This window comes from Bos grunniens, chromosome 5 (genome assembly GCF_055505025.1).
Source record: "Bos grunniens cultivar Pamir isolate PY7600 chromosome 5, Bosgru_T2T1.0, whole genome shotgun sequence".
Lineage (NCBI taxonomy): Eukaryota > Metazoa > Chordata > Mammalia > Artiodactyla > Bovidae > Bos > Bos grunniens.
In genome coordinates, this window is record NC_141169.1 from 31766352 (window position 1) to 31787649 (window position 21298).

The 21298-nt window shown below is 38.5% G+C and overlaps 1 protein-coding gene and 1 long non-coding RNA gene across 5 annotated transcripts in view; one reads left to right on the top strand and one right to left on the bottom strand.

The window, feature by feature from the left end:
• Window positions 1-1232: 1232 nt before the first annotated feature.
• LOC147371681 (uncharacterized) lies at window positions 1233-6788 on the bottom strand. Its single transcript, XR_015163704.1, has 2 exons — window positions 6643-6788; window positions 1233-2044 (listed from the first exon to the last, which is right to left on the bottom strand). It is a non-coding gene; the product is annotated as an uncharacterized LOC147371681 (long non-coding RNA).
• A 299-nt stretch (window positions 6789-7087) lies between these two features.
• CCNT1 (cyclin T1) overlaps window positions 7088-21298 on the top strand; it is a 40647-nt gene continuing 26436 nt past the window's right edge. For 2 of the 4 annotated variants that reach the window (XM_086399703.1, XM_086399702.1), the window contains exons 1-3: window positions 7088-7307; window positions 10884-10965; window positions 11468-11570. Coding sequence is in view for 1 of the 4 variants with exons in the window: in XM_086399701.1 (XP_086255827.1) it covers window positions 7147-7307; window positions 10884-10965 (243 nt within the window). In the remaining 3 variants the exon portion in view is untranslated. The remainder of the gene's footprint in view (window positions 7308-10883; window positions 10966-11467; window positions 11571-21298) is intronic. The other 2 variants (XM_086399704.1, XM_086399701.1) reach the window with 1 other exon arrangement.

The window sequence follows — 21298 nt, forward strand, 5'->3', positions numbered from 1 at the left end:
AGACACAGACATAGTGAACAGACTTATGGACACAGTGCAGCAGGCAGTGGGGGCGGGGGAGGGGGCGAGGAGAGGGTGGGATGTATGGAGAGTAACATGGAAACTTACATTACCATATGTAAAATAGATAGCCAGTGGGAATTTTCTGTATGACTCAGGCAACTCAAACCAGGACTCTGTAACAACCTAGAAGGGTGGTATAGGGAGGAAGATTCAGGAGGGAGGTATACGTATGGCTGACTCACATTGACAGTTGGCAGAAACCAACACAATTATGTAATTACCTTAAATTAAAAAATATAAAATTTAAAAAAGGAGAGGATTAAAAACAACAACAAAAAAGATTCTATCACTCAGGGATGAGCCTTAGAGAGCATCACTGGCTGCCCTTGGCCTTTGTAAGGCTTAGTAAAATTGGCCTGGTGTAGGGATGGAGAAGCCTTTAGTGGCCAGAGGACTGCCAGAAATTGTGATGAGGAGGCAATGGAGCAGAAGATGCTGAGCTGGGAATGAGGGGAATGGGTGTAAATGGTTGACACTGTGGACTCTGGCAAGGAACACTAGACTCTCACTCTCAAAAAAAACACGAGACAGCAAAAGAGACACTGATGTACAGAGCAGTCTTGTGGACTCTATGCGAGAGGGAGAGGGTGGGAAGATTTGGGAGAATGGCATTGAAACATGTAAAATATCATGTATGAAACGAGATGCCAGTCCAGGTTCGATGCACGATACTGGATGCTTGGGGCTAGTGCACTGGGACAACCCAGAGGGATGGTATGGGGAGGGAGGAGGGAGGAGGGTTCAGGATGCGGAACACATGTATACCTGTGGCGGATTCATTTTGATGTTTGGCAAAACTAATACAATTATATAAAGTTTATTTTATTTTTTTTTGGTTTATAAAATGTAATTTTATGTTACTCTCCTGTTACATAGGGTGTAACATTTTCACAAGGCTTTTTTGGGACTACAGTCAATGATTAGCAACATACAATAGTGGTCCAACTCTCTAAATAACAATCACTAGACAAACTGGACACCCTCTCACATGTGCACAAATCTGCATGGAAAAGTACTAATGTTTTAGACTGGACTGTGTGCTTTTTTCCCCCTTTCTAGTGTATTAAGAAATGACATGCACTTTAATTTGCCAAAAGCAATGGTTGTATTCTGGCAGCAACATGCTACTTCTATTACATAGTAAAGTGAATACCAGAACTACAAAGGCAGAAGGTGTAAGTGAGTTTTTATTGGGAAGGGAAGTTGTCAACTTAAACAGCAGCAAATGAGAGTGAATAAGGAAACTCCCTGTTGTCACAGATACACAAGACCTCCATCACATATGATACAGGAGGCATTTAATCTGTGATTCCCCCAGCCCCAAAATGTTGAATGCTTTTCCATTCAATCTAATACTTCTGGATTCCTACTAAAAAGGAATACATTAAGAGGATGGAAAAGTTGCTCACTGAAAGGAAATCTCTGAAGAAGAGTAAAGGAGGGAATGTAGAAATTAAGAAGTTATGTAGAACACTCTTTAAATTGTAATTAGCTACATTTTCATATCTTCACAGTAATACAAAACACAGTCACTTGCAGAACTGGTTCAGATTACTTAAATACCAGATACATTTTTAGTCTTCTACATAAGTGTTTGGAAGTTACTTATGTTTGTATGAAATGAAGCTATTAATACTTTTCTACAGCAGTAACTGCACACCAGGAAGGCTAAGACAAACACAAATCAAGGAATGGAGTTTTCCCAAAGCTGCAGTGTGAAAAGACTATAAACAGTTGATTCCATACACATGAATGGGTTTCTTTGCTATAGGAAATCCAAATGGAATAAGGAATGGAGATGAGTAAAAAGGTTTCAAGGGGAAGAAAGATGACACCCTGTATGCACTTCGTTTTCTGCCCCTTCTGCCGCATCACATTCTTCTCCTGCACTGTCTGATGTCCATAATGTGAGGTTGTCTCTCAGCAGCTGCATGATGAGGGTGCTGTCTTTTGTACGAGTCTTCATTCAGTGTGTCGAGTTCTGCAATAGCCTCATGTAAAGTTAAAAAAAAAAAAAAAAAAAGGCAAAAATGTGAGATAGAAGTACTGTACCTGTGCAGAACAAGTTCACGGAACAGAACAGACCAGACCAGACCATTCGTACAGAGGATTCTGGATTATTTATAGATTCTACCTCCTCAGCACGAACACTAGGTCATATTAGCTACATTCTTCCATATACTCTGACAACAGTTTTACAAGGAGAAAGGGAAGGATAATACGGTTTGAAATACTGAAAAGAGACTGTTAAACCAGAAGAAACTGAACTATCTTAATGAAATAATTAAACTATTGGATCTAAAATTTTACCAGATTAGATTAACATTTATTTTCTCCTCTATTAATGGGTAGTACAGGTGTGTATGTGTAGAAAAAATTGGAGAATGAGAACACAGGGAATATAGCCAGTATTTTATGATAATTATTAATGGAGTATAACTTTTAAAAGTTGTGAACCACTATATTATATATGTGTAGCTTATATAATATTATATATCAACTAAACATCCATATAATATTTTTAATTAAAATAAAAAATAAATAGGAGCTTTCTTTCAAGAAAAAAAATGTGATACATATATACAATAGAATATTACTCAGCCAAAGAAATAAGGCCATTTTCAGCAACATGATGGACCCAGAGATTGTCATACTGAGTGAAGTTAAGACAGAAGGAGAAATATCCTATGACATCCTTTATATATGGAATCTAAAAAGAAATGATACAAATGAACTTACTTACAAAACAGAAAGAGACTCATAGACTTAGAAAATAAGCTTATTGTTGCGGGGGGGAGGGACATTTAGGGAGTTTGGGAAGGTCATGTACACAATACTATATTCAAAATGGATAACCAACAAGGACCTATTGTATAGCACATGGAACTCCACTCAAAGTTTTCGTGCCAGCCTGGATGGGAGAGGGCTTTGGGGGAGAATGGATACATGTATATGCACAGCTGAGTCCCTTCAGGGTTCACCTGAATCCACTGAACACTGTTTACTGGCTTTACCCATATACAAAATAAGAAGTTTAAAGTTAGAAAAAAAATAACAAGTATTTTTTAAAAAAAGATCACACAGCTAGTCAATACATAACTGGCAATTTTTAGAACATTATACTAAATGAAACATTATACTAAGTGAACATTATCCAGTCACAGAAAGACAATCCTGTGAGACTGTCTCATATGACATATATGAAATACCTGTCCACTAATATGAATAAATACCTTTCCACTTATATGAAATATCTAAAGCATTCAAATTCAACAGAAAGCAGAATGGGAGTTGTCAAGGTTAGGGGAGGGGGAACTGGGAAGTTTTTCAGTGGATAAAGAGTTGTAGTTATGCAAAAAGAAAAATCTGTAGATACCTGCTGCATAACAATGCAGTTGACACTGAACTATACACTTCAAAGTGGTTAAGACAGTTTTAAAATAACTGGGATTTGAAATCAGTCCTGAATCAAAAAGTTATGTTTAGCAATTATGTAGTCACTGCTGCTTACTTTCAATAATTTTATCTTCAGTCAAAGAACATTTCCTTTCTCTGATTTACACAGGTCCTCCTCTTCCGTATGACAGGGTAGTAAACCATTGGCTAGCATTTGCTTTGCCTGAAGCCTGTCAAACACAAGAACTTTTTCTTGGAGGACTGGTGCACAGCTACGGTAGCAAATTCAAAATGGAGTCATCAATCCAACAGATTTAGTGGAAAACAAACACTGGTCAGAGAAATAGGCAAGAGGGATCTGGGAGAAATAATTTTGGCTGTTTAAAAGACAAAATTCATGATGACATGACTGAAAAGTGCTTTTGCTATTAACAGAAAAAGTCTGCCATGGAAAAAGTTTGAAAGAAAAAATGTTTAATGTTATAATTTGAAATTAAGTATTTTTGAAACCATTTGGTGTCATTTCAGGGGCTCTGAAGAGCTCTGGTACGAGTCCTTTATATCTCAGCACAGAAAAAGAATTCAGCAAGAGACAAAATGATAGATAAGAAGTGATTTATTAAAATTGAATGCTTGTGAGGCTTATGAGCAGATGGAAAAAAGGATGCCATGCCCCAAGAGCTTACTGGGCTAGTTTTATAATTAAAGGAAAAGTGGGCAGGAAGAGCAGAACTTCGTTGTCTTTGAGTAGACATCACGCTTCCATCATCAGCTTCAGCTCCAGGTTGAGCAGGGGGGTTTTCTTGTCCCTACATGGTCAAGTTAGGTGCACAAATTAATGTTTTTTATGTGTGCAGAGAGCATGTCCTAGGGATCATTAACTTACTGAGCTCACTGGGCAGCATGTGAGTCTGATGTCACCACTGTTTTATTATTTTGGGGCATATCTCTTGCTTCTGTTGCATGATTCTGTTGCTAAACAAGCCTGCTTGGTTTTGTGGTTAAGTAAACCTGCTTTCTTAAGTAATTATTAACTTACAAGGGTCTCTCATACTACTACTACTTACAATCCCCTAATGGGATTAACTATTTCAATCATCTACTTTATCCTTTTACTCCGTACCTATCATCTTTTCCTCAATTTTTCTGGAGTAAAATGGAGCTAATGGTAGCTCAGATGGTAAAGAATCTGTCTACAATGCAGGAGATCTGAGTTCGAATCCTGGGTCGGGATGATCCCCCGGAGAAGGGAATGCCAATCCACTCCAGTATTCTTGCCTGGAAAATCCCATGGACAAAGGAGCCTGGCAGACAGAGTCAGACAGAACTGAGTGACTAACACTTCAGTCAGTTCAGTTCAGTTGCTCAGTCGTGTCCAACTCTTTGAGACCCCATGAATCGCAGCATGCCAGGCCTCCCTGTCCATCACCAACTCCCGGAGTTCACTCAAACTCACGTCCATGGAGTTGGTGATGCCATCCAGCCATCTCATCCTCTGTCATCCCCTTTTCCTTCTGCCCCCAATCCCTCCCAGCATCAGAGTCCTTTCCAATGAGTCAACTCTTCACATGAGGTGGCCAAAGTACTGGAGTTTCAGCTTTAGCATCGTTCCTTCCAAAGAACACCCAGGGCTGATCTCCTTTAGAATGGACTGGTTGGATCTCCTTGCAGTCCAAGGGACTCTCAAGAGTCTTCTCCAACACCACAGTTCAAAAGCATTAATTCTTTGGTGCTCAGCTTTCTTCACAGTCCAACTCTCACATCCATACATGACCACTGGAAAAACCATAGTCTTGACTAGATGGACCTTTGTTGGTAACGTAATGTCTCTGCATTTCAATATGCTATCTAGGTTGGTCAGAACTTTCCTTCCAAGGAGTAAGCGTCTTTTAATTTCATGGCTATAGTCACCATCTGCAGTGATTTTGGAGCCCCCAAAAATAAAGTCTGACACTGTTTCCCCATCTATTTCCCATGAAGTGATGGGACTAGATGCCATGATCTTAGTTTTCTGAATGTTGAGCTTTAAGCCAACGTTTTCACTCTCCTCTTTCACTTAATGCTAATTATAGGCAGTATATGGCAGAGGAAGGCTTGCAGTAAAAGAAAATACTTCTGAGAATGAAGTAGAATCAAAGTGGGAAAAGCCGTAGAATCAAAGTGGGAAAAGCCGTGTCCAAAAATGACAAAACTCAAAATATTTTTTATAAAAGACAAAAGGTTCTAATATTACTCAAATATAATCAAGGTGAATTGACTGTTCCAGGAGAGCAAGAACAATGAAATTATATTTGATTTTAAAATCTACATTTACAAGTGGTGTAGTGTAGGGCAAACTACCTAATCTCCCAAGCCTCAGTTTCTTTATTATAGGTTGTAGTGACCATTTGTTTGACAAACACTCATTTACTAGGGCCAGGACTACAGTAGGTAGGTGCGAAGGCTACAAAAAGCATAGACGGTATTGTTCCTACCCTCAACTTCACATAATGTAATAAATATTATGAGGAAACCTACTGAATGTTTTCTATGTGCCCGGTACTACTATAACTGCTTATAACTTATCAAATCACTTAATCCTTTTCAGAAACTAAAACGTATGTACCGCACACCATTTATAACAGGTACAGAGAAGTTAAGTATCTTGCCTGCTAAGTTGCTTCAGTCGTGTCCGACTCTGTGCGACCCCACAGACGGCAGCCCACTAGGCTCCTGAGTCCCTGGGATTCTCCAGGCAACCCACACTAGGAACAAACAATCCTCAAACTTGGAGTAGGGATATAGCTTGACAGTGGACAGGAATTTAAAAATCTGTGCATGCGCAGGATGGTAGTGGAAGTTTTCCACACGGAAGGAGCAGTTTTAGTTCATCCGGTCATACAATGGGGTTAAGATAGTACCATTTTTTCGGGTTGTGCCGATTGAATAGTGTAGTTAAGAGTCAGCGATGTGGTAAGCACTAAATTATTAATAAAATGAAATTATTAATTTATTTTATTCCTTTAAATTGGTTCAGCGTGGCAAATCATTAGTGTTTTCGAGGATTTAGCTACGCGTTTAAGCTTTTCAAATGGGTAAATTATACTACTACCAACGAATTCAAGAGCTTCCGGTGGCTGTATGTAACGATATACGATAGGGCTACTCGCTTTGATTACTTTTTTCGGTTTTTGACACTCTTACCCATTTTCTCTGTCAAGTTCTCTATCCGCCTCGTTTTGTACAGCTACCACCGTCACAAGCGAAATTCTCCGAGAAACCGCCGCGCGGCGCGAGGGCGGGAGCCCCATCCACCCACAGCCTTTGCCTCGCTCCCTCGCTCAGGGCGCGAAGGCTCAAAATAGTTCTCGCGAGAGGAGACACTTTTTTTTTTTTTTTTTTTTAAGCGGAGCTCCTAACCCCACCTTGCCTCTCCAGGGTCACATGACTGGCGCCTGCGTCCTAGAACCAAGGATTTTCTGATCGCCTACTGGCTGTTAACTCGGAGGCAGGCTGACCAGGGGGCCATTCCGGAAGTAGATCCTTTAACTAGCACTTCCTCCCCGGAAGCGTGTCACAACCTAGCCGTCCGGCCTTTGCGGAAGTTCGTCACGTCGCAGTTGCCCCCGCTCAGCGGATGTGTGTCGCCGCTTAGGTGACGCTGAGAAGTGCTTGCAGCCGCCGCCGCTGCCTTCTGGTTGAAGCACTATGGAGGGAGAGAGGAAGAACAACAATAAACGGTGGTATTTTACTCGAGAACAACTGGAAAATAGCCCGTCTCGTCGTTTTGGCTTGGATCCAGATAAAGAACTTTCTAATCGCCAGCAGGCGGCCAATCTGCTCCAGGACATGGGCCAACGTCTCAACGTGTATCCTTGCGGCCTAGGCCTTCGGCCTTGGAGTCAGTCCCGCCCTGCTCTGCTTCCAGTCTTCAAGGTCTGTTAGACGAGAAGAGGGTGGGCAAGGACTGGGGGTCTAGTTAGGAGAGCCTACGATGGGCAAAAGTTAAGTGTTCGCGAGAGGGAAGCGAGGCGGAGTTAATTTCCCGCTCGCTCACCCGTGCCACCAGCCTTGGGAATGCGTTTCCTTCCCACTTTGTATTTTAAAGTAGTAGTAGTCCCATTTCGGTGTGTTGTGATCTCCTGTTCTGGTGACTTTGAGATTCTGCTTTTCTGTTACGCCCAAAGTGTCTAGTGGAGGTTTCACTGTTGACGGCTGCCTTCTTAAACTTACTGTGTAAAGAGAGTTTTGAGAAATTTCAGTGCCTGAAGGTCTTATTAAAAGGGTGGCCTAGAATTAGTACCCCAGCTTTGGCTTAAAATCCATTCCTTCCCCTTACTGGTTGTTTAAGACTGGTTTATAAAATGAGATGATACCTCTTGAATTTGATTTCTATGCCCAGCAAAATATTTGGCACTTATATGTTCAAAAAGTAGTTACTGTTAAGAGTTTTACAGTATTTCAGAGAAAGGAACGATGTCAGTTTAGTTTGTAGGCAGGTAGACTTACAGATCTAATGTTCTGAAAAATCCTTTATGAAATTCTGGGGTTTTAAGTTACTCAAAATGCTAATGTATATTCGTTTTTCTCATATTTAAACGATTTAGTGGGATTTTTTTTTTCCCTTTAAGTGTTTTGGTCAGAAAGCCTACTCATTTTGTAGCAGAGAAAGCTGTAGAGTTTTGAAGTTCTTTCCACTTAGGAAGTAAAAATTTGTTTTTGGGCGCAACTTCTATTTAAATGTGTTGCTGGCTGTCTGTTTAAGGTTGTCCTCACTTGAAAAAAGGTGTCTTTGGTGCCCATATTCAGTTTGTTTCCTAAGCATCCAGTCAGTACTGAGTTAGAAAATTTTTTTTTAATTCTGTTTTAGTGCATCCTAGTATTTTCCTTATGTGTGTATTATTGTGGTACTGTCTCAACTCTGTGTGCTCAGTCGTGTTCCACTCTTTGTGGCCCCATGGACTGTAGCCTACCAGGCTCCTCTGCCCATAAAAATTTCCAGGCTAGAATACTGGAGAGGGGTGCTATTTCCTACGGGGAGAGGGGAGGGGGAGAATCTTCCTGACCCAGGGATTGTTCTTGTGTCTATTGCGTCTCCTGCATTGACAGGCAGTTTCTTTACCACTAGGGCCACCTGGGAAGCCCCCATCTCTGTATATCCCACATTGTTTTCTGAGGTCTTTTTAAGTAAGGCATTCAGAAATTTCCCTTTTCAAGAGAACCCTTGGACAGTGTTGGTGGTAGTGTATATTGGTGCAGTCATTGTGGAAAACCAAATAGAGGTTTCTCAAAAAGCTAAAAATTGAATTACTATATGACCCAGCAATTCCACGCCTAGGTATATATCTGAAAAAACAAAGACACTCATTTGGAAATATATGAGCACCCAGTTTTTCATAGCAGCATTGCTTATAGTTGCCACGATATGGTAGCAAACTGAATGCTCATGGACAGATGAATGGGTAAAGAATAGGTGGTATATATAGGCAATGGAATACCGTTTAGCTGTAAAAAAAAGTATGAAGTAATGCCGTTTACAGCAACGTGGATGGACCTAGAGGTTATCATACTCAGTGAAATAGAAAGGAAAAGACAAATATATGTTATTTACATGTGGAACTTAAGGAATACAACTGGTGCAAACAAAAAGGTAGATTCACAGATCTAGAGAACCAACTAATGGTTAGCAGTGGGGAGAGGTGAGGGGGCAATGTAAGGGTGGGGAGCGGGAGGTACTGGGTGTGAGGTAGACTCCAAGGGTGTATTTTACAACAAGAGGAATATAGCCAGTATTCTGTAGAAATTGGAAATGGAACATAATCTTTAAAAATTGTGTTAAAAATTAAAATAGAAATTTTTCTTTTCCGTGAATATCAAATAATTCATTAAATACCAAGGTGTTTCTGGTCCCAGGGATCACCTTATGAGAAGGTTTTGTTGCCAGAGGGAAGTAGAACTGAAAAGTTAATTGCTGGAGCTTAGAAGATGAGGAGATTAGTGGAAACATACCTAGGAGGAAATCAATCCTGAATGTTCATTAGAAGGACTGGTGCTGAAGTTGAAGCTCCAATACTTTGGTCACCTGATGCGAAGAACTGACTCATTTGAAAAGACCCTGATGCTGGGAAAGATTGAAGGCAGGAGGAGAAGGGGACGACAGAGGATGAGATGGCTAGATGGCATCACTGACTCAGTGGACATGAGTGTGAGCAAGCTCCGGGAGATGGTAAAAGGGAAGCCTGGTGACACAACTGAACAGCAACCTAGGGGGCAGATCAGGGAGGGCTTGAGAAGATGAGATAAGCAGCAGCATACCTAGAGGACAGATCAGGGCAGGGTGTTGTAAATCAGTGTGAAGAGATTCTGTGATAATGGATCACCTTGGCAGGATTTTCAGTAGACAGGTGACAGGTTTAGGTCTTAAATAGTTTTGTTTGTATTCCTTCTTGATCCACACATATTGAGACCTTGTTTATTAATTCAGCAAGTTTATAGTGAATACCTGTTTCATAGACGGCATTGTGTTAAGTGTCAATAGTTTGATGAAAACATTTGCTTTTTAATTCTGAGAGGCAAGTATGATATCTTTTTTTAAAATTGAAGAATTACAATGATTGATTTCCAACATTGTCTTAGTTTCTGGTGTACAGCAAAGTGATTTAGTTATATGTATATATAAATATCCTTTTCCATTATGGTTTTTTACAGGATATTGAATATAGTTCCCTATGCTGTTATCTGTTTGGTTATATATATATATAGTTGTTTGTATACTAATGCCAGGCTCCTAATTTATTCTCTCCTGCCCTCTTTCTTCTTTGCTAACTATAGTTTGTTTTATATGTCTGTGAGTCTGTTTCTGTTTCATAAATAAGTTCATTTGTGTCATTTTAGGTTCCACATAAAAGTGGTATCATATGGTATTTGTTTTTCTCTTTCTGACTTCACTAAGTATGATAATCTCTAGGTCCATCCATGTGGCTACAAAGGGCATTATTTCATTCTTTTTTATGGCTAAGTAATACTCCATTGTGTATATGCACCACATCTTCTTTATCCATTCATCTGTCCATGGACCTTTAGGTTGTTTCCATGCCTTGGCTTTTGTAAATAGTGCTGCTGTGAACATTAGGGTGCATGTATCTTTTTGAATTAGAAGAATTTTCTATGAATATATGCCTAGGAGTGGGATTGCTTGATCATACGGCAACTCTGTGTTTAGTTTTTTTGAGGAACCTCCATACTGTTTTTCATAGTGGCAGCATCAGTTTACATTCCCCCCAATAGGGTAGAGAATTCCCTTTCTCCACACCCCAAAGAGGTAAGTATGATTTTCATTTAAGAGCATCTACTGTGCTTGGCTGCATGGTCCTTTTGGGGGCATATAGAGATTGTATTTTGGGGATTGTACTGTCTGTTTTGGGACCTTAACTTGAACGTTTTAGCTCACAATTGACCATCAACACTGCTATAGTGTACATGCATCGATTCTACATGATTCAGTCCTTTACACAGTTCCATCGAAATGTAAGTATAATTTTTTTATATGGTATAATTCTTTCGTGATTAATTTCAGCTTCATATTTCTTTTGTGGTTGATCTTTGCTGCTGAACTGGGGTTTGAAGTTTAGAATTTAGTATTGATCGCTTTCATTGTAATCACACTGCTATTCTGAATCCAGCCTTCTAGTTTTCCTGTTTAGTGTCTAGCTACTTGTTTAGCTTTAGTGCATTCTTAGAGTAGGTGGATTCTCTAATAGATCATTGAACACTTAGAGTTAACATTTTTGGTTTGGGAGAGTAGTGTTAAAGGGGAAACTAACTTAAGTGTAACTTTTGAACTGGTTAATAATACAGGCACAGGAAAACAAGTGAATGTTAGTCATTTACATTTTCTAAAAATATTTGAAAAGAGTCCAATCAGTGTCTGGTTGGAAGGGGAAGGTACATTATGTGATGACTGGGTGATGACTTTTAAGAGGAGAAAAATAAAATAATAGTAATAAAGGGATTTTTTTTTTCTGGACAGAATTGTAAATAATGCTATTTTCAGTTTTGCTACCTGAAATGGTCCTATTTAACATTATTGTAAATGACTTGGAAGCAAGTGCATAGTGATATTCCAATTGCAGGTAAGAATATATTTGTTTAATAAAATCACAAGATAATAGGGCTGAACTTGATGAATACTTCATGTGGATTTATGAGTCAAATATTTCTTTTTTTTTTAAGAAAAAGTTATGTTTTGAGGTAAGGTGTTTCAGACTTACCCTTAGGATAATAGGGTTTAAATTCTGTTTTTTATGCCATAGAAAAAGAAATTGAAAAGCAAGATATTAGTGGACTCATTATTGGGAATAATTGTACAGGAAACCCTTGAGATTTATGGATTAAATATTCCCAATTTTTGCAGATTGTTCAGTCATTTTGGCTGTTTCCTATCTTTAACCCCTCTACCTCCTCTGATTGCCAGGAACACATTCTTCTTAAGAGAGAGAAGCATTTATTGAGGCTGTCTGATAGCTCTAGAAGAGAAAGTAGTGGATAAAAAATGGTATATGAAGAGGAAGTCTATTGCTATCTTGCCCATTCTAAAAGTTTTCTACATTTCTTTTATTATGGTAAAGATTTGAAATCCAGGGTGAAATACATCTCACATCAATTTGTTCACTCTATGCATGTGTGTGTATTTATATATATGTGTGTGTGTGTGTGTATGTATGTATGGGCTTCCCTGATGGCTCAGTGGTAAGGAATCCACCTGCCAGTGCAGGAGATGCGGTTTCAGTCCCTGGGTCAGGAAGATCCCCTGGAGAAGGAAATGGCAACCCATTCCAGTATTCTTGCCTGGGAAATCTCATGGACAGAGGAGCCTGGCTGGCTACAGTCCATGGGGTCAGGAAAGAGTCGGACACTACTCAGTGACTAAACAGTAATGTGTGTGGGTGTGTTTCCCCTGCTTTACCTTTTAAATTACATCTTGTCTTATTTTCTATGTATTTATCTTAGCAAGGACAGAGACTCACTTTTCTGTGTATCCTCTAAAGCATCTTCAGTAAACTTAATGAATGAATGATCTGGTAATTATCCAATATAGAGATATTCTTTTGGATTTCAGTACCTTTTCGAGAATCCATTGATTCTTTTAATTTGGGGTTATTGATCCTCTTCAGAGAACTGATTTTAGGAACATTCTGGAATTAATGGATGAAAAATATGACTCCTGTAGGATGTTAATTCTAAGGGTTTAGCTGTGGTAAGTCCAAATTCAAATTTAAGGGGATTTAGTACATTGTGGCATTGATATATAGTATGTCCTGTGAAGTGCTCATACATTTTTCTTGTTAATTTTTTCTTATTACAAAGGTAATAAATGGTTGTGGTAAAAATTAATACAAGCATGTGTAATGTAGAAAGTAAAAGCTCATCTGTAATCCCATCCTCCAAAAGTAACTTTTGATAAACATTTCGACAGTAGTGTCTCAGGCCTTTTTTTGTGCCTGTAGTACCAGCATTTATGTATTTCTATAAAAATCACTTGTTACTATACTACTCTTACGCAATTGCCTTTTATCACTTAACAGTATATGTACTGGGCATTTTCTTGTTATTTTAAATGGCCACATAGTATTTGAGTAGTTCCTATAATTTATTTTACCAGCTTATGATTGGTGGATGTTTGGGTGGTTTATAGTTTATTGTATTATAAATAATTTATATAAGATAGTCTGGTAAACATGACTGTTTTATAAGTTCCTATAGATGGAATTGTGTCCAAGGGTATGCATTTAAAATATTTTTATTGTGTCTATTTGCTCTACTGAAAGATTATACCAGCATACATTGTTTCCAGCACTGTGGAAGACTGTTCTTTTCTCTCCATCCTCACTAATAACAAATACTCATTATTTCAGGAAATACTATTTGTCAAGTACTACAGCAGGGATAGAATGGTGAGCAAGATAGTGGGAGTCCTATTTTCTGAATTTACATTTCTTCAGTTAGTGAAGTTGAACGTCTTATGCCTGTTGGTCATTGTTCTTCTTATGAAATTGAAGAATTGACTTAAAAATTCTAATGAGGTGGATGAAACTGGAGCCTATTATACAGAGTGAAGTAAGCCAGAAAGAAAAACACCAATACAGTATACTAACGCATATATATGGAATTTAGAAAGATGGTAACAATAACCCTGTATACGAGACAGCAAAAGAGACACTGATGTATAGAACAGTCTTTTGGACTCTGTGGGAGAGGGAGAGGGTGGGATGATTTGGGAGAATGGCATTGGAACATGTATAATATATATGAAACAAGTCGCCAGTCCAGGTTCAATGCACCATACTGGATGCTTGGGGCTGGTGCACTGGGACGACCCAGAGGGATGGTATGGGGAGGGAGGAGGGAGGAGGGTTCCGGAAAAAAAAAAAAAAAAAATTCTCTGTTGATTCTTTATACCCCTATTTTATTTTGGTTTTCTCATCTATCAAAGCTGTGTGCCATGTGCCGTGAATACTTTTCTTGTTTTGTTGTAACTCTTTTATAGTGTTTCGGAGCCTATAGCTCTTGCCTTTTTAAAAAAAAATTTAAAAATCTTTATTGAGGTATAACGTAAAGCATGGGCTTCCCTGGTGGCTCAGTAGTAAAGAATCCACCTGCCAATGCAGGAGATGTGGGTTCAATCCCTGGGTCAGGAAGATCCCCTGGAGAAGGAAATGGCAACCCACTCCAGTATTCTTGCCTGGAAAATCCCATGGACAGAGGAGCTTTGCAGGCTACAGTCCATGGGATCACAGAAGAGTCAGACAGGACTTAGCAACTAAACAACAATAGCAGCAACATAAAGCACTCAAGTCTGAGGTGCAGCACAATTGTTTTTTGCATTTTATTTATACATAACCTCCACTCAGAACAAGATACAGTGTATTTCCAATACCTTTGAAGAGAACTTACCTTTTGATTGTATAAATTGCATTCTTTTAGTGGACATGATTAAATGACTGGTTTATTTTTACTTAAATCCTGGCATTGCATTCTTTTTTTGAGAAGAAATTAAGCCTCACTATAGTCCATGGGGTCGCAAAGAGTTGGACACGACTGAGCGACTGAATTGAACTGAATTGAATTTCTATATATATACTATCTTAAATGTTTTCAGGTGGGGGAATGTAAAAGTAAAGGTGAGCAACTTGATGTGTGTGTATTTATGTTGCATTTTCTAACATTTGATTCACAGGTGTTGTAATAGCTGACAAATTTGGGTGTATATTACTCTCATTAACTGACTCTTAAAAGGTCAAGTTTAGTATTTCAAATCCTGATGCTGTGAAAGTGCTGCACTCAATATGTCAACAAATTTGAAACACTCAGCAGTGGCCACGGGACTGGAAAAGGTCAGTTTTCATTCCAGTCCCAAAGAAAGGCAATGCCAAAGAATGCTCGAACTCCTGCACAATTGCACTCATCTCACATGCTAGTAAAGTAATGCTCAGAATTCTCTAAGCCAGGCTTCAGCAATATGTGAACCATGAACTTCCAGATGTTCAAGCTGGTTTTAGAAAAGGCAGAGGAACCAGAGATCAAATTGCCAACATCCACTGGATCATTGAAAAAGCAAGAGAGTTCCAGAAAAACATCTATTTCTGCTTTATTGACTATGCCAAAACCTTTGACTGTGTGGATCACAATAAACTGGAAAATTCTGAATGAGATGGGAATACCAGACCACCTGACCTGCCTCTTGAGAAACCTGTATGCAGGCCAGGAAGCAACAGTTAGAACTGGACATGGAACAACAAACTGGTTCCAAATAGGAAAAGGAATATGTCAAGGCTGTATATTGTCACCCTGCTTATTTAACTTATATGCAGAGTACATCATGAGAAGTGCCAGGCTGGAGGAAGCACAAGCTGGAATCAAGATTGCCAGGAGAAGTATCAATAACCTCAGATATGCAGATGATGCTACCCTTATGGCAGAAAGTGAAGAAGAACTAAAGAGCCTCTTGATGAAAGTGAAAGAGGAGAGTGAAAAACTTGGCTTAAATCTCAACATTCAGAAAACTAAGATCATGGCATCTGGTCCCATCACTTCATGGCAAATAGATGGGGAAACAGTAGCTGACTTTATTTTTTTGGACATCCGATCTCATCATTTCATGGCAAATAGATGGGGAAACAGTGGCTGACTTTATATTTTTGGGCTCCAAAATCACTGCAGATGGTGATTGCAGCCATGAAATTGAAAGACTCTTACTCCTTGGAAGGAAATATGCTGTCCAACCTAGACAGCATATTAAAAAGCAGAGACATTACTTTGCCAACAAAGGTCCGTCTAGTCAAGGCTATACTTTTCCCAGTAGTCATGTATGGGTGTGAGAGTTGGACTATAAAGAAAGCTGAGCGCAGAAGAATTGATACTTTTGAACTGTGGTGTTGGAGAAGACTCTTGAGGGTCCCTTGGACTGCAAGGAGATCCAACCAGTCCATCCTAAAGGAAATCAGTCCTGAATATTCATTGGAAGGACTGATGTTGAAGCTGAAACTCCAGTATTTTGGCCACCTGATGCAAAGATCTAACTCATTTGAAAAGACCCTGATGTTGGGAACGATTGAAGGCAGGAGGAGAAGGGGACAGCGGGATGAGATGGTTGGATGCCATCACCGACTCAATGGACATGAGTTTGGGTAAACTCCGGGAATTGGTGATGGACAGGGAGGCCTGGCGTGCTGTGGTTCATGGGGTTGCAAAGAGTTGGACATGACTGAGTGACTGAACTGAATTGAGTGGTTAAGAGGATGATCTCTTGAGTCAGACACATCTCAATTTGGATCCTTGCTGCACTGCCTACAGCTCTTTGGCCTTGGGCAAGTTACCTTGGGCCTCAGTTTTCTCATCTCTTTGGAGTCAAAAATGGTGCCTACCTCATAGGATATAGGTGAATTAATTTGCAGAATGCCTGCACATAGCAAGTATTAGCTGGCATTATTACTGTTTATAATATGGACAAAATCTTACACTCTTAACTTGGCGTAAGAATTCCTTTTGAAACTACTTTTGATAGGAAAATACTTTGATAAACTAGCTTGGTGTATGATTGCATGAGGAGCAATGAGTATATGGTTGATTGCACAAAAATTAGGTTGAAATTTATCTGTTGCAGTCTTTCACTTAGATAGTGCCTTGTTAGACATTGCTTTTATTATATATATACATATATATATGTTAGATTCTTTCAAGTGTATTTTTAGATCCTTGAAGGCAAAGTTGTAGGCTTAATATCTTAGTATTGCCTTTGAGTTACCTTTTTCCTTCTCCCCTTTGTCCAATCAGTTATAAAGTCCTATTAATTTATATAATGGTACTGTTCTGTTTTTCTCACCCTATAAACATGTATTTTTATCATAAAATTAAAGAGGACAAATTAAAGGAGGTAATTATTTCTCTGTAACTCTGGTCTTCAGAGATAATCCTATTAACCTTTTGGCATATATTTCCACTAGAATTTTTTTCTCTTCATGCAGTTACACACACACACACACACACATATTTACTGAAAACCTATTCATTTTTCCAAGGTGAAAACTGCGTCTCTTTTTTCCTTTATTTCTACTGCTAGTGCCTATTCTAAACTTTGTTTCTTAGTGCTTGTATTAGTAAAATTTTCTCTTAGAAAAAGTAACTTAATATATCTGTCCTTTTTTCCTTTTAGTCCCATCTACCACTGGATTAATCTTTATAATTATTTCTTAAACTCTACATTTTTTTCCCCAAAATGTTTAATGTCACTCTCTTCTTAAAAATCTTTTGTAGCCCACTCCAGTATTCTTGCCTGGAAAATCCCACGGACAGAGGAGCCTGGTGGGCTACAGTCCAAAGGGTCACAAAGAGTCAGACATGACTGAGCACGCACACACTCAATGGATGTTCAGAAATATATCAGAACTAGTCTTCCTGAACAAAAACTCTAAATAATTTTCAAATCTTTATTAGTTTAAAATATAACACTGTAAAAGATAAAGTCCATATTCTAAACTTTGGCACATGAACTTGTACGGTACCACAATTCTGGTGTAAAACGTTTTGCTTTAAAGTCAGTAGGGCCTAAAATCCTTAGATTTCTAAATGGTTAAAGGAAATCATAGGTTCTTAAATGTTTAATGAAAAATTTTATGTACAACAATTGTATTTGCTTGCTTGACCTTTTGCATTCAGTTTTTTGTGAGCCATTAAGGCGATCTCAAGCAATGTTCTCAACAACTCTAAATGCTGTTAGTACCATAACTTAGATCATTATTTATTATTATATCTTCCCATTGAGAAATCTTTGTAATAAGCTGAGCTCTTAAATACTGACAGCTGGCCCAGAAATAAAGCATTTAGGATACATCAAAAGAAAAAAAAATCTTTTGTGACCTATATCCTTTTATTTATATCCTTTACTCAATGTACTGTTCACAATGTGCTTGATGCCCTAATTTCTCATGTCTTTGTTCACACCCATTTTCCTCTGGTTTTTCTTTGTTTTAAGGTCTAGTAGAATATTTGTAGCAAGCTCGATATACAACTGCAACAGATAAAAAGGAAGAGGATTATTATTCTGAATTGAATTTGTGGAGAAAAATATTTTCACAAAGTAATACAAATAAATATTAGAATTCTTATCAGTTATACTCAGTAAATAAATATTTCACTTCTATAAAATTATTTATTGTTTTCTTTAACTTCTGGTGAATTCTGTCTAGTTCATGCCATTGCCGTGTTTGATTCGCTGACATATTCTTGTTAAGATTCTAGAGAAGTTCTGCTTCCTGAGATTTCCCAAATCACCAGGGTATGTTTATGTCCTATTCTGATTTCTTTTTTAGCATCTGAGTTTTCTGTCTTCTTGTGTATCGGCTTGATTTTTTTTTTTGGCCTCACAGCATGGCTTGTGGGATCTTAGTTCCCCGAACAGGGATTGAACCTGGGGTCCCAGCAGTGAGAGCACTAATTAAAGTTTTGTGCTCTTCTCCATATGTAAGTATAATTGAGATAATATGCATACGATAGAATTCCTTCTTTTGATTTACAATTCACTGGTTCTTGGTATATTCAGAGGTCAGCAACCATCACCATGATCTAATTTCAGAACATGTACATCACCCCAGAAAGAAACCCCTCATACTTCAGCAGTCACTTCCATTTCTCTTTTCCCAGCCCCTGGCAACACTTGCTGATTCTGGACATTTCAATTTACTCCTTGTTTTGTTGAGAGTTTTACTTTCGTTTTAGATTTGAAGAATTCGTTAACAAAAGAAACCACTCTTTACCACAAATAAATTCAGTTTTCTTATAGAAGGGTATTTGACTTAATTTAAATATACAATATTAAAAAACAACAACAACAACAACAGTAGAGAGAAGTAACAGAACTGGGCCGACAGCCTATATCCAGACTTGAACAGCACTGGCCAGTCTCTTGTTAACAGCAGTCTGGATCCCCAGTTGGAAGGATCCTGGGTGGTACGTCCACCCCACAGGTGAGACTTCAAATTGCAATTTTGGGGGCTCCTGTTTGTAATCTCAGGCTGCAAACTGATATAAGTTTGTGTGCAAAAAATGAGCTCTTGTGAGAATGTAACATTGTAAATATCATCTCCGCATAGTTTTTGGTGACTGATTATAAAAATAATTTTAAAAGATTACCTCAAAAAGATGCAGCTCTAGTTTTACTTTAATTTTACAATGCTGTTTGTTTTATCTTCCTGAGTCTTAAGAATTTTTAGATGGGGAAGAGAGGCTGGCCAGGCCCTCAGGGGCTTAGGGATTTCAAGTCCTATTCCCTTTCTTCTCTAAAGTGCCGACTGACCTGATGGTAACACTTGATGTGCTTGTAGGCAGGCATGTAGTCCAGGCAGTGTCTGGGCAAGGTCAGAAGTGGGTCAGAGGCCTGCTCCCCTATTTCTGAACCCTGAACAAGACTCATCCTTACCAGCTGACCTCAGAATTGTTGAGGCTGAAGAGCATAGGAATAAGGCAGAGTAACATGAACAGTCTCTTTAATTCTATAAGTCAAATAACAGTTCCAGATAGTCAATAGAAATAAAGTGATCATAGAAATATATAATGGGTTAAGCAGTGCAGAGAAGAATCTTTGAGCAGTAGGGGATTTAGTAAAGAAAAAGACCCACCATGAATGAGAAGTACGTTTTTGTACATCAACTCCTACATCCATTAAGTTATTGGCAGTTACAGTAGTAACAACAAAATGCTCTATTAAGGTATGATTATATTTATCTATGAAATTTTATAACTCTTTGATTCCTTGCAAAATATTTCATAAAGGTTTTAAGGGGAAGCTAATACTGGGAACAGAGAGAGTAAGGAATAGGATTTGAGTCCACTATACCTAAGTTCTCATGGAGGAAAAGTAATAGGTGGTCCCCTTCCAATATAAATGATCAATATGTGTTAGGCATCTGGAAAAAGGGGTTCTTAGCTGAAACGTAGAAGTTAGTTTCTACGTAACTGGTTACAATACATACAAGTTGAGGGGCTATTTAAAAAAACATGGGATTTAGGGAACATAGTCCATTCACAATACTTCATGAAGTTCTGTGATAAGTAGTGTTCCCAAATGTGAGATGTTGGTCCACTTAGCAGTCTCTTGGTAGCCTTATTATAGTCTGTCAGTAAGTGGTGCGATTATTAAAGTCCAAACAATTCCCAGTAAAATGCCACAACGAATACTCTCCCCCAGATACAATGAGTAACACATGAAATTGGTGTAATGTAACAGACAGATAAATTTTGTCCATAGAAAGTCAAAGTTAAGAAAGAACAGGCCTTGTTTGCAAGGCAGGTGAAGTTATCCTGAGTTTGGGTCTGGCTCGTAATTCTCCATCTGAAGATTCCCCAACATTTTTCGTCATGTTCTTTTCTTAACTGTAGCAGATAATCAGGAGTTGAGGTATGAATAACAATCCACATTACAGTAAGGCTCCAAGAAGAGTCTTTTCTTGAGAATAACAGTATGTTAATGGCACATATTTCCATTTTTCCTGTCCGGAGATTATATGACAGTGTCCTTCCCCTGTGCAGTCATATCAGCAGCAGGTATGGGAGGACGGTTAGGCTGCTTCACCCAGATTTTAGCTTCAATAGTATGTATTTCATTTGTGGACCCAAACCCTCTATCACCTCTGACCGTTAGTAAGGTGGGAGGTTCTCCGTTTTGTACTTTGTCAGTTACAAATGGAAGAATCAGCAACTGACAACTTGGTTGTGTTTATTAATAAGTAGATCATCCTTTTCCTCATTCTAGTTACAGTCTAGGTCTGTGACTCCCCCACAGACACAAATCCATGTTAATGCTAAACTGAAGCATTCTTGGATTAATTCAAAGTGTCTGGGAGACATTTTAATTGCAATACCAGTTGAAATAGCACATACCAATCCTTCAGTAAGTCTGTGTTCAGATGTAGGTGACAAATCCAGTCTGGAGACCTCAGGGAGTAGCTCAGAAAGGAGCTAGTGCTCCTGGGCTGATTTTCTAATTCTAGCTGTCTCAGGATGGAAGTCTGTTTTATGAATCTGTACGTTCAGAATAGTCATCTTCATCAAAGGAGTTTCTAATTCTCCTATAGGTCTATTATTTAAAATATTGAGGGCAGTATTTAAATTAGTCCTTCAGTTTTTATAAGAACCCTCTCCAAGTTTAATTAATTGCTATTTAAACAGATCATTCATTCTTTCAGTCAAGCCAGCATCTTGAGGATAATAAAATATGAAAAATCCATTGTACATTATGTTCCTGGACAAACTCTTGTATTAACTTACTTTAAAGTGTGACCCATTGTCACTCTGAATTTGAAGTGGA